The sequence below is a fragment of the Paroedura picta genome, chromosome 6 (genome assembly GCF_049243985.1).
Source record: "Paroedura picta isolate Pp20150507F chromosome 6, Ppicta_v3.0, whole genome shotgun sequence".
Lineage (NCBI taxonomy): Eukaryota > Metazoa > Chordata > Lepidosauria > Squamata > Gekkonidae > Paroedura > Paroedura picta.
The window spans coordinates 9361787-9375475 of record NC_135374.1 but is presented as its reverse complement, the minus strand read 5'-3'; the positions used below and the strand labels follow the sequence as shown (position 1 = coordinate 9375475).

General features: G+C 48.2%; 1 protein-coding gene across 9 annotated transcripts in view; it reads left to right on the top strand.

The window, feature by feature from the left end:
- The window catches only part of PICALM (phosphatidylinositol binding clathrin assembly protein), a 94665-nt gene that overhangs the window by 57311 nt on the left and 23665 nt on the right, over positions 1-13689 (top strand). For 5 of the 9 annotated variants that reach the window (XR_013231699.1, XM_077341389.1, XM_077341390.1 and 2 more), the window contains exons 10-15: positions 1338-1461; positions 2570-2706; positions 3524-3624; positions 12030-12173; positions 12683-12757; positions 13064-13144. Coding sequence is in view for 8 of the 9 variants with exons in the window: in XM_077341389.1 (XP_077197504.1) it covers positions 1338-1461; positions 2570-2706; positions 3524-3624; positions 12030-12173; positions 12683-12757; positions 13064-13144 (662 nt within the window). In the remaining variant the exon portion in view is untranslated. The remainder of the gene's footprint in view (positions 1-1337; positions 1462-2569; positions 2707-3523; positions 3625-12029; positions 12174-12682; positions 12758-13063; positions 13145-13689) is intronic. The other 4 variants (XM_077341396.1, XM_077341394.1, XM_077341395.1 and 1 more) reach the window with 2 other exon arrangements.

Genomic DNA, 13689 nt, shown 5'->3' with positions numbered 1-13689 from the left:
TTTTCTGAATCTAAGATGACCGGTGTGAGCTTCCAGCTGTCCCATCGCTTCCTTCCGTTTGACCCTGTTTGCTCAACAAATACTTGTTTCTTTCTGCACCCTTGAACACAAACTCCTAGCTCTGCAGTTTTCCCGCTATGCCGAGCGCCTTCTTGTTTCCAGAAGGACGTAGCTGCTTGGCAGACCAATGCAAGTGAAGGCCTCTGGGTCTCTGTGTTTGGGGAGGATCTAATCTTGCTATTCGTTTGCCTGCTGAAGAAATGGAGAGCAATACAGTCAAAAAAACTGCAAGTGGAATGAACATAACTCCAGGCGTTGGGTCTTATCAATCCAAATTAATCCAGGAGCTTTAAGAAAAGTAGGCTGTGTGGCTGTAGGTGAGCCTGGAAAAGTCGCTGACAGTCTTTAAACACCTTTAATCGCTTTGAAGTCCAGGAAGCAGCACTCTGTTTGTAGTAACTCAGTTTAAAAACCAATCTGCTGGGTCATGCTCTTGCATAAATAAATTCAGCCCTGAACACAGAGAGTCAAAGTAAATGTAGCCACAGTGGATATATCCAGTTGTATTTCTAAGCCAGCCTATCTTTTTTTATTATTAAGAACTGAAACTTTCTTTAGGCTTCGAAAAACCCCAGAAGTGGCGTGATTTTGCCAAATATCGTTGGGAAGCATGTGGACATGCCCACCCGGGTTCTCTCCCCTCCCCACTCCCCCAAGCCCATCATTGGCCATTTTGGGACGGGCTGGGTGGGTTGACATGGCCATATATGGTGATATCACCTGATAAATGTTTAACAAATGTAAAAAATATATTAAAAATTAACTCCTTTTGATTTGGGAAACCCTTTCGGGGCCGTCAAGAATACTGTTGAAAAAGCCTGTTTTAAGCAACCGGTAACACAAATGATTCCCTACTTCTTGCAGGAGTCAGCGTGGAGGTAATACTATCCCCACCCACCAACCCCCGGCTTTGAAAAAGTCTTTATCAGAAAACCCTTTTACATGAGATGACCTTTAGGGCAGGGGTAGTCAACCTGTGGTCCTCCAGATGTTCATGGATTACAATTCCCAGGAGGCCCTGCCAGCATTTGCTGGCAGGGGCTCCTGGGAATTGTAGTCCATGAACATCTGGAGGACCACAGGTTGACCACCCCTGCTTTAGGGTTTAAGCTACGTGGTTCAATTGCATTGTCCTTTTCTCAAGGCGCCGGAAGTATTGCGGCTTGCGTGTTCCTCTGGGTTAGGAATTAAAAGAAAGCCAAGCCCTGTTAAGCGTCTTTTCCTATCACCGTGTCACGTACGTAACTGCCAGGTTTCCTGCTGTCAACTTTTCCTAGGGCTACCACCCTTTCCAACGCCGTCTCTTCCCTTGCAAGCACTGGCCTGTCGCTCACCAAAGTAGACGAAAGGGAAAAACAAGCTGCGTTAGAAGAAGAGCAGGCACGCTTAAAAGCCTTAAAGGTGGGTATGTTTCCCGGGTTATGTGGATGTGCTCTGTTAATGGATGTACAAACCAGCAAGGCTCCCTGTTGGCCTTGGATGGGTGGTACTCATTTGCTTTTGGCAGTTCTGGTAGAGAGGGTTCAGAGGAGAGTGACAAGAATGATCCAGGGCCTGGGAACCAAGCCCTATGACAAAAGGCCTGAGGGAGTTAGGAATGTACAGCCTGGAGAAGAGGAAGTTGAGAGGGGATTACTCTCTTGAAGTATCTGAAAAGTTGTCATTTGGAGGAGGACAGGGAGTGCTCTCTGTAGACAGCAGAGGATAGGACAGTGATAGCTTTAATTGATGTGCAGAACTGTACCAGCTAAATATCAGGGGGGAAATTTTACAACCAGAGAAGTTCAGCAGTGTAATTGACTTTCTAAAGCATTGGTGAGCTCCCCCTCACCTGCAGTTTTTAAGCGGCATCTGGATGCTTTAGTCTGATATTGCATTGAGCGAGGGGTTGGACTAGCATGGCCCCTTCCAACTCTATGATTCTGTGACTTAACTGATTTTACAGAGGGCTGACCACTTTTGCCAAAGGTCATTTTGGAGGGTAGTCATGGTGGTCTGCAGTAGAAGAGCTCGATTTGAGTCCAGTATGACCTTAGGAGATCCACAAGATTTTGGGAGTGTAAGCTTCCAAGATTCAAAACTCCCTTGGTCAGATGCAAGAGGGAATGGGGATCTGGCTTTTCCTGAAGTTCTCTTCTTCTTTCAAGGGATTCTCCTTCAGAGTGATGATGCCTACATGTTTTTGGCAAACAGCTGGTTCATTCTGAAGATGCACCTTTTTTTCAACCCAGATTTTATTTGCTGAAGTCTCTAGTGCAGGGGTAGTCAAACTGCGGCCCTCCAGATGTCCATGGACTACAATTCCCAGGAGCCCTTGCCAGCATTCGCCAGCGAATGCTGGCAAGGGCTCCTGGGAATTGTAGTCCATGGACATCTGGAGGGCCGCAGTTTGACTACCCCTGCTCTAGTGACATTACCGACTGAGGACTTTGTTCTACCTAACCTCAGCAATCACATGAGTGGTCCTCGGTTCTGGGTTTCTGATGCCTCCTCTGTCTCATGCCCACAGGAACAGCGTCTAAAAGAACTTGCAAAGAAACCTCATACCTCCTTAACCACCGCCTCCTCCCCGGTGTCTCATACAGCAGGAAGCATCATGACCACACCAGCCATCGACATTTTTTCCACACCTAGCTCTTCAAACAGGTACGTCTTTGTGATCCGCTCCTAATTGGCTAAAGGGTTGCTCCCAGCCGGAGGGCATCTTAAAGATGCAACGGCCTTGTAAAGTTTTTTTTTTTTTTAATTGTGCGTTTCTTTGGCTTTGATGCAAGCCGGAAGTATTCTCCCTGGCAAGTGAGTCTTAAGCCATGCATCCAGGAGGAAAGCACAAGGAAGACACACATTCAGAAAGTTTCAAGTGGGCAGCCGTGTGGATCTGAAGTAGCACAACAAAAATAGAATCCAATAGCACCTTTAAGACCAACAAAGATTTATTCAAGGTGTGAGTTTTCGAGTGCAAGCACTCTTCTTCAGACTAAATGAAGAACCATCATAACTTTGGAAATAACAGGCAAAAGCAAATTATGGCAAATTAGTAAACTGTGACATAGTGTCCAAATTAAGCCATATAACGCCATGTGATAATTCTTTTCCAGAACAGCCAATCAGTCCTTTTGAGTTCAATTGTAGTTCACAAAAACACTAGAGGAATAAAACTGTCCATGTTAGTAGTTGGATGGGTCCAGCAACAACTGGGAAAGTATCTGCCATTTTTTCAGCTTCAGCAGACGTACAGCTGTAAAGGCTGCTGGTGGTAGCAGAGAAGACCTGTAATAAAAGCTTGAAGTCTCAGGAAGCCACAGTCTGTACCCAATTCCTCATTCTGTCTCCTTTGCGTGCTAGAACAGACATTTGAAAAGCCTTGTGCATGAGTCTCGCAGTGCGAAGCTCTGGGTAAGTGTTAAGGAACAGCAGTGCGGCTGGAATCCTTCCTGACAGTTGCGCTTGCCTCTTTCTGCAGCACCTCAAAGATGCCAAATGACCTGCTTGACTTGCAGCCAACCTTTCATCCTTCGGTGCACCCGATATCCTCTGCGCCCCAAGTAGGAGGGACCTGGGGAGGTAAGCAAATGGCAACCTTGCCCCGGTTTTGGTTACGGTGCAGTCACTTAGAGCAGTAGGATCGCACACCCTGAACTGTACTCGGATTTTGGTGAACAAAGTGAAAGAGTCTTCTGAAGGTTTCAGAAGCAAGTCGAGCAGGGGGACTATGTGGACCACAAGCACAGGTAGGGGAACATACAGGAATGTATGGATGTTAAGGCATTCAGAATTTATGCGAGGCACTTTTTGGTTTCCTTTCTCACCCATCCACCCACCCATGTACATGAAATCCAATACAACGTAAATTCAGTAACTGCATCAATATAAACCGCATAACAACATCAACAACACTGAACACTTAATCATTCGCTGTTGACTATTAACATTTCAAGCATATCCCCACAAGTTGGTCAGTTGTGAGCTCCCCCTCACTGGCTGGCAGTCTTCAAGCAAAGGTTGGATACACACTTTTCTTGGAGGTTTTGGGATGCTTTGGGCTGATCCTGTGTTGAGCAGGTGGTTGGACTAGATGGCCTCTATGGCCCCTTCCAATCTATGATTCTGTGATTTGGAGGGGGTTCTGGAGGGACTACTAGATGTTGTCAGTTCACTGACTCAACCAAATTCTTGGCGGAAGAGCTCCGTTTTGCAGGCCCCGCGGACGTGTGCTAGCTACGTCAGGGCCCAGATCTCCTCTGGGAGCTTGTTCCACCAAACGGGGTCCAGGACAGAGAACAACCTGGCCCTGATTGAGGCCAGACTTGCTTCGTTTGAGCCAGGGATCACTAGCCGGTTGGAATTGGTTGAGCGTAGTGCTCTTCAAGGGGTTTAGGCAGAGAGGTACACTGGGCCCAGACTGCATATGGCCTTAAAGGTGATTACCAAAACCTTAAGCGTGATGCAACTGGTAACCAGTGCAGCTGTTGGAGCACAGGCCAGATGTGGACCGTTCAAGGTGTTCCTGTGAGAACCCTGGCCACTATGTTCTGAACCAGTTGTAGCTTCCAGAGCAGGGATAAGGCCTGAGTTGAGGGGCTCATTCCATGAGGATCTCCACAACTAAAGACAAGCTAGTCTAGTTTAAGGTAACCAGATTGTCCCACTTTTGGAGGGACATCTGGGGGCACCTGGCAAATTGTACTTATGTTGAAATTTAAAAATATATATCTTACAATACTATTTTTGTGTTCTATGCGTTCTATGAAAATTTTGGTTGCTCCATATAGACCAAATTTTATTCAAGACCCCCCGGTCAATGGTGTCCCGCTTTGCCAATGTTAAAATCTGGTCACCTTAGTCTAGTTCCATGGCTCAGAACTAGAACTTCACAAGAAGGGGTGCCAGAGAAGGCTTTGCACTTCCCTTTGCATGAGGATAGAGGGCCTCTTGTGGTGCAGAGTGGTAAGGCAGCAGACACGCAGTCTGAAAGCTCTGCCCATGAGGCTGGGAGTTCAATCCCAGCAGCCGGCTCAAGGTTGACTCAGCCTTCCATCCTTCCGAGGTCGGTCAAATGAGTACCCAGCTTGCTGCTGGGGGGTAAACGGTAATGACTGGGGAAGGGAATGGCAAACCACCCCGTATTGAGTCTGCCATGAAAACGCTGGAGGGCGCCCCAAGGGTCAGACATGACTCGGTGCTTGCACAGGGGATACCTTTACCTTTTTAGAGGGGCTTGGTTCAATGCAATATAGGTTTTAAATGGCTGTGTGCTAGTTCACAACAGAAAGAGAAATATGAAGAGAAGCAGGAAAAGCTGGAAACTGGTTTTTGTCTTTCAAGACAAAAAGGCTACGCAGAAAGATTTTTGAGGAAGGAGATATCAGCAGGGAATGTGCATGGAATAATACACCTTAAACTTAGGTGGCTGATTACATTTTTAACGGGAAAGAATGAACATACCACATTTTTTAGATAATGAATAATGAAAACACTCCTTTAATACTGCCACTAAGGCGCAAGAAATGCACTCTCTGCTTAACTTGGGGATCAAAGGGGACGTGCACACATATGGGGGAGGGCAGAAGATGGCTTGGGAAGGCCCCCAAGGTTAGAGCAACAGCTGAAAGAATTGCTGTCATCCTCGAGGGGCAAAATCAGGGGGTTCCTTGTTCACCGCTCAAGAGGTATTATGTGTGGGGAAAGGAAGGGAAAGAGATTGTAAGCTGCTTTGAGACTCCTTCAGGCAGTGAAAAGCAGGGTGTAAAACCCAACTTTTCTTCAATTGCTCTTTTTTACTCCAGCAGGAGAAAGCAAGGCTCCTTTACAAGCCAGCGTGGTATAATGTTTATGAGCAGCGGCTTCTAATTTAGCAAGCTGGGTTTGATTCCCTGCTCCTCATGCAGCCAGCTGGATGACCTTGGGCTTGTCACAGTCACGATAGTGCTGTTCTGACTGAACAGGGCTCTCTCAGCCTCACCTACTTTCACAAGGTGTCTGTCCTGGGGAGAGGAAGATGATTGTAAGCTGCTCTGAAACTCCTTTGGGCAGTGAAAAGTGGGGTCTTATAACCAACTCTGCTTCTTTTGATGATTTCATCTCTTTGAGGTCCTCTTGCAGCATACCAATATTCTCTGCCCCGTTCTGCAATTGTGATGATTTGTCTGCCTCTGCTGCCTCGGTCCATGCAGATGGCTAGAAGCAATCGTTCAGGAATCCTTAAAGACCTTCACGGCCTTTGAATCAAATGTTTGAAGGACCGTCTCCTTCCAAATGCCCATGTGCCAGCTGTGGTCATTGGGCAGCCTTCCGTTGGGATGGCCACTAGGGATGGCCTCTTCGGTACCAGCCCGAGCCCAGGCTTTTTTATCTTTGGTCTGGCTCCGTGAAATGGGGCTAACTGAAGAGCTAAGGGGGCCCCTTCCTCCATGCATATCATCAGGAGGCATTGCAAAGTTCTGCCTGGGCTTTTTTTGGGGGGGGGGAGTTTGAACACGAGGCACCATTTAAAGAAGGAGATTTGCTATTGGTCAGACCCCACCTGGAGTCCTGTGTGCCATTCTGGAGGCCTCACTTCAGAAAGGACATGGACAAAATGGAAAGGGTGCAGAGGGGAGCGACGAGGATGATCCAGAGCCTGGAGACGAAGCCCTAAGAGGAAAGGCTGAGGGACTTGGGAATATTCAGCCTGGAGAAGAGGAGGTTAAATGGGGACAAGATTGCTGTCCTTAAGTATTTGAAAGGTTGTCACTTGGAGGAGGGCAGGGAAAGGTTCCTATTGGCAGCAGAGGAGAAGACCCACAGTAATGGGTTTAAATTGCATGTAGAATGATACCAGCTATCAGGGGGGGAAATCACAGTCAGAGTACTTCAGCAGTGGAAGGGGCTGCCTAAGGGGGTGGGGAGCTCCCCCTCATTGGTGGTCTTCAAGCGGCAGCTGGACAGATCCTTCTCCTGGATGCTTGAGGCTGATCCTGCACTGAGCAGGGGGTGGGACTAGATGGCCTGCATGGCCCCTTCCAACTCTAGGCTTCTGGTTTTAGTTGGAAACGTTTTTTTTTAACTAAATTTGTAAGCCGCCTTGAACTATGCGGAAAAGCGGGATGGGTGTAAATGTTATGAATGTTTTAATTGAAAAAAATGAAGGCTTCTAGAAATCTGAAGCAAATGGGATGCAAAAGACCACAGGGTTTTTTAGTTTTACATCATAGAATTGACTTGAGGCTTTTTTGCCAATTGGAGAACCAAGCCCTGCAATTCCAACCCTTCCTACCCAAGGCTTCACAGGTGCTTTCAGAAGGGTGACTTAAGCATCTTTGACACCTCGCAGCATCCTCCCGTTATGCCTTCGAATGCTACCCCTGTCCTTAGAAAGCGAGGGAATCTGTGAGTGCACAAGCTTATTTATTCCGTTGAAACCGCCTGTCCTTCCTTCCTTGGAGGGCTTGCCTAGGTATCATCCATTCCTCACTTGCCCGTGATGCTAATTCCGATTCCTCTAAGGCAGGGGTCGTCAACCTGTGGTCCTCCAGATGTCCATGGACTACAATTCCCATGAGCCCCTGCCAGCAGGGGCTCATGGGAATTGTAGTCCATGGACATCTGGTGGACCGCAGATTGACTACCCTGCTCTAAGGGAACGCATTGCAGATTTGCACTTATCACACAGCTCCCTTCACTATCTGGCAGCTGGTCATTTGCGGTACGTAGGAGGTGTTTTGATCTCCCACTTAACATCTGATGCTCAGCCTAATTTGCTCTGTAAGTGGGACCTACTGAAAGGGGATGACGTCTAAATTGAGCAAAGGCTGGAAGGGTCAGCAGTGCTGACGGCTCTCCTCTTTCCCAAGAGGCCAGAGGTTCCGGCAGAGCTTCTCTTTATGCACCTCCCTTGTTCACTCCCAGTTCCACATGTAGAGATCAGCAGTGGAGGGACATAACGGGAGAACTCCAAAGAACCTCTGTGGCTGTTTGCAGGGGGAGTGTGTGTGTGTGTGTGTCTGTTTGCCTCTGTCTACAGTCAGAGTGATATTTCCTGGCACCTGGTTAACTGGGATGCCAACCCCTGCTCCCATGGAGGTGGTCTGTGGCCTTTCCCCTCCTGTCAGTGGACTTGGCCACAAGCTAAGGAACTGGTTGCCTCCGATCAGAGGGCTGAGTAGGTGGGTCATGGGTGGGGAGTTGGTTGTGGCATGGTATGGGGGTCTGGGCTGTCCTCTCAGCTCCTGCCCTTCTTTCCAGCCTCCATGAGGCAGAACCGCCATAGTAGTAGTAAAAGCAGAGGGAGGAAGTGAAAGGAGGGCAAAGGGTGTGAGTGGTGATGTCACTTCTCAAGACATGTCACTTCCGAGGGGCGTGGCAGGAGGTGTGGCCAGCTGATATCACTTCCAGGGGGGCCTTGAAGCCTGGAAATTTATTTCAGGGGCTCCTTCACAGTCAAAAGGTAGAAAAGGACTGCTCTAGGAACTGAGTGAAAATCCCAGCTGTGGATCTCTGGGCCCGCTGCTTGCTCTTCCAGCTTTCAGGCTGCATAGGTCCCGGCCCTGGCTGTGGTAGAAGCCTGGATTAGACAGCAACCGCTGCTTTTGGGGTGGAGGAAAGTGCCATGAAGTTGAAGCCGGAGGTGGGAGATTCCCAGGGGCTGTTTGCTACTACCCATTGGAATATGCAAGGTCTGCAGGGTGCATAATTGAGCAGAATATACAGGGTGTCCTGTGGGGAGAGGGGGGAGGTATCGGAGGAGATGTATATTTAGCATCGACAGGATAGGAAGTTCCTGATGGGTTTCAAATTACCTCCTCCACTGTTTTGATTGGCTCAGCAGGAGACTTCCTGCTCTTACACTCCCTGCCTGATTTACTTCCAGAACAGCAGTTGAACAGACAGAGTGACTGGCAGAGAACAGTTAGGTTTCCCGTCTCTTTTCTCTACCTCGTTGTTTCTCTTCATAAATAAAACCTGGTTTTATTCTTTAAGCAGCCTGGTGCTCTCTCTGCATGTTCAAACTCTTGCTAACGTTGCCTGCCTCTGTGTGGCAACCTTGGACTGACTTAAAGGTCTCCCCTCCAAGTATTCACTACGACTGAAGCTGCTTAGCTGCTGAGATTAGGCAAGAAGGGGCTAGCCTGGGCTTTTCTAGCTCAGGATGACAGAAGCATTTAGTCCGAGGAAGAGTGCCTGCACTTGAAAGCTCACGCCTTGAATAAATCTTTGTTGGTCTTAAAGGTGCTACTGGACTCTCTTTTTGAAGAAGAAGAGTTGGTTCTTAGATGCTGCTTTTCTCTACCCGAAGGAGGCTCAAAGCAGCTTACAGTCGCTTTCCCTTTCCTCTCCCCACAACAGACACCCTGTGAGGGAGGGGAGGCTGAGAGAGCCCTGATATCACTGCTCAGTCAGAACAGCTTTATCAGTGCCGTGGGGAGCCCAAGGTCATCCAGCTGGCTGCATGTGGGGGAGCGTGGAATTGAAACCGTCATGCCAGATACGAAGTCCGCACTCCTAACCACTACACCAAACTGGCTCCCCAAACTGGTTTTTGAAAAGCTTTTACAGTGGTACATTTTATCCTCCCCTCTTTCCAGGAAGTTCTGCATGATTCTCCCTTCCCTATTCTGTCCTCACAACTGTCCTGCGGGGTCATTGAGACTGAGTGTTTTATGACGAGCCCCGGGTTACTCATAAAGCTTTGTGGCAGAGTGAGGATTTGAACACAGGCTTCCCAGATCCGTGTTTGGAACTCTAATCCCTGCACTTGGCTCCCTTTGGTCACCGAGGAGAAAACAGCAAATGAGGCCAGTGTGGTGTCTTTGGATCGGGGGCAACGGTGAGGCCGAGTTCCTCATTCCCCACTATCCAAGGTTTACTGCTGGGGGCCGGTTGGACAACTGAGACTGTCACTGTCCTGGAACATTTCAGTGGGACTCTTTCCGGAGCACGTTTCAGCTTGATTGCAAATGGCAGACCGTCACGGCACCCTTTGCAGACTGTAGCAAGTCTTCCAGCCTCATAAAGATCAGTCTGGACCTAGGACTGCTGCCTGTGTCATGTGATTTAAGCCCTATCCCTTCCCCTGTGTGTATGAGAGCCAGCACGGCATAATGGTTAAGAGTGGCAGACTCTAATCTGGAGACCTGGGTTTGATTCCCCACTCGTCCACATGCAGCCAGCTGGGTGACCCTGGGCTGCTGACAGTTCTCTTAGGGCTGTTCTCTCAGAGAAATTCTCTCCTGAGCCCTCTCATCCACACATACCTCGCAGGGTGTCTGTTGTGGGGAGAGGTGTTTGTAAGCCACATTGGGATGCCTTGGGGTGGTGAAAAGCAGGGTATAAAAAACGAGTTCTTTATTTTCAGGCAGTGGCACACTCTTCCAGCAGGCTTTACGTGTGCAAATCCACTGTGCTGATTGCTGCACTCGATACAAATGCAGGAATTGGTAGGTCGGACAATCCGGAGCCAAGATATGAGCTCTCAGTACTGCCCTCGGTACAGCGGCTATCTCTCCAGGGACTTTCTGTCAGTTTCCCCATTAGTGTTTTGATATCAAATCAGCCATGGTAAGACGTGGTCCTCTCGGTGCATCTTAAACCAGCAGTTTATTAGTGTAGCTTTAAATTGGCACTGGAGTATCCCAGTGGAATGCACGGCCACAGGAAGTGGTGGCGACCACAGGCAATCGACAGCTTCCAGAGGGGACTGGATAGACATCTGGAGCAGAGGCTCTTGAGTGTCTATTAGAGAGCCAGTTTGGTGTAGTGGTTAGGCGTGCGGACTTGTAATCTGGTGAGCCAGGTTTGATTCTGCACTCCCACACATGCAACCAGCTGGGGGACCTTGGGCTTGCCACGGCACTGAGAAAGCTGTTCTGACCAAGCAGGAATCAGGGCTCTCTCAGCCTCACCCACCTCACAGAGTGTCTGTTGTGAGGAGAGGAAAAGGAAGGCGATCGTAAGCCACTTTGAGACTCCTTCAGGTAGAGAAATGTGGCATATAAGAAAAAGGGCATATAAGAACCAAGTCTTCTTCAGTATTACCAGGGCTCTCTCAGCCTCCCCTCCCACACAGGGTGTCTGTTGTGGGGAGAGGAAAGGGAAGGCGAATGTAAGCCGCTTTGAGACTCCTTCGGGTAGAGAAAAGTGGCATATAAAAACCAACTCTTCTTTTTCAGTAATATCAGGGCTCTCTCAGCCTCCCCTCTCTCACAGGGTGTCTGTTGTGGGGAGAGGAAGGGGAAGGCGACTGTAAGCCGCTTTGAGACTCCTTCGGGTAGAGAAAAGTGGCATATAAGAACCAACTCTTCTTCTAGTCACACAGTATAGAGGGAATGCTATGTCTGTAGTAGTGATGCTCTGTACTTTGGGGGCCACCAGTGGGAAGGCTACTGGAGATCTGGCTCTACTGGTGGATCTCCTGATGGCCCCTGGGGTTTAGGCTACTGTACAACATGGAATGTTGGACTGGGTGGGCATTTGGCCTCACCCAGCCAGGCTTCTCTTGTGTCCTTGCAAAAGATAAAAGGAGGAACCAAAAAACAGCTGCTGTGGCATATTTATATTTCATTTAATACGAGAGAGAGACAGAGACAGGGAATTTTCCTACCATGTGAATAAGAACATAGCTGGAGTTCAGGAAGGCCCAAAGTAAGCAAGAGATGTGGAGTGATACCTCAGGTTAAAGGGTTTTTCAGCTCACGGGCATCAAAGGGGATTCTGTTTTCCACAAACCAGTGTGTTGCAAGACAAAAACGCCTTCCAGAGGCATCTGCAACACAGTAAATGGCTAAGGAAATGCCCATTGGCTGTTGACCGGAAGCCAATATGACTTGGCGCTATTGGGCTTCATTTTTAGCCATCTGGTTGCGTTCAGGGCGTCGGCTGCCATACTTCCTCTTAAACTCAGTTGACTTCTTGCGCTGCACCCGCTGTTCTCCTTACTAACGTGCCAGTTCTCTCTCTTCCCCTTCCTCTTCCCCTCTGCTTGGGTTGTGCAGATCCCTTCACTGCCGCCACTGACGCTGTCGACGATGCCATTCCAAGCCTAAATCCTTTCCTCGCAAAATCTAGCGACCACCTCTCTGTCTCCTCTGATGCGCCTCCTTTCACTACTAGGACACCTACTCATGAGATGTTTGTTGGTAAAGTACCTTCTGACTAGCTTTCCCCTGCCCATTTTAGTTCGCCGTCTTCGGCATTTGTCGAGGTACTTCAAGGTTCCAATATAGATACCTGAAGATAGATCTGTGCCGTTAGCAGGAGTCTAGCTCTGGCGACTTCCTGAGAGGAGAGCTTTATGTTCTACTCTACTGCGGCTGTCCTGGTATATGCAGGACTTGTTGGAATTGCAACCACTTTACTATAAGCTCCTCCAGTGCTCTTGCTACCCCAAAGATTCACTGCTTTCCCAGGGGGAGTCAGCTCAGCTCCATTATTAAGAGAATGAGAGTAGGCGGGACTTCCTGATGTTTGCATACCAGACTTGTCAATGACCACATGTGACTCTGGATGTGTGCAGATGTGCACGATTAGTCTCATTAAAACCAGATTCCAGCCTACCTATGGCGAAGCCTCTTCCACGAAGCACCAACCCCCCATGGCAACCGCGTCAGGCACACGCCCTGCAATTTAACTCTTTCTGGTTCTCTAGATCGCTTCAACCCATTTACTGAAGCAAACCCTTTTGAGGCACCTACTACTGTTCAACTCTGTCACTTAACTTCAGGTATAATCTAAATGCCTTGAGCATTTTACACTTGTTGATGCCTTCAAAGGTGTAAAACGTGGCATTTGATTTTTAAAATTTCATTAGATACGACACACGGGTTGTTGGTTTTTATTTGGGGCATCCTACTGTTTTTAGCTGCTGTTAGAAGGTCCCGTTTTTAGGAGCAGTTAATGAGACGGCCTGCTTAAATTTAAAGTTCCTGTAACTTCCAAGTACTTGACTATGCAAAGCTTGAGTATTCCTGGTTCTGTCTTTCTGTGTAACGTTCCTTCTTTGCTCTTCTACTTCGTATGCTTTTATCAGATTCTTTTTGTGGTCCACAAGCTTATCCTAACGCTTCCCATTTCCGCAGTGAGCCCTCAACCGTAGCTGGTCTATTTGGAGGTAGGTGAAATCCTTTCAAAGCCCAGCAACAAGTAAAGCTTTCCCCTTTTCTGGGGAGGGATATGTGTGTTTTTTTCTTTAATTGGACAACTGCAATAATATTCCTTACAGCTTGGGGGCGTGTTCATTAGTTGCCAGAATTTTTTTTTTAATGAAGTTTCATAAATCCAAAGTTCCACAAGTCGGTCTGTTGACTTTGTAGCTTGCCACTGGGTAACTTCACCTGAAAATCTGGGCAAAAAAAGATGAGATATAAAGTGCTTTCACACATATCAAATAATGCACTTTCTGTTCACTTTCAGTGCCTTTTACAACTGGATTTTTACTGTATGAAATAGCAAAGTCCAGAGAGCCAGTTAGGTGTAGTCGTTAGGAGTCTCAACTTCTAATCTGGTGAGCTGGGTTCGATTCTGTACTCTCCCACATGCAGCCAGCTGGGTGAACTTGTTTCGCACCACAACACTGATAAAGCTGTTCTGACTGAGCAGGAATATCAGGACTCTCTCAGCCTCACCCACCTCACAGGGTGTCTGTTGTGGGGAGAG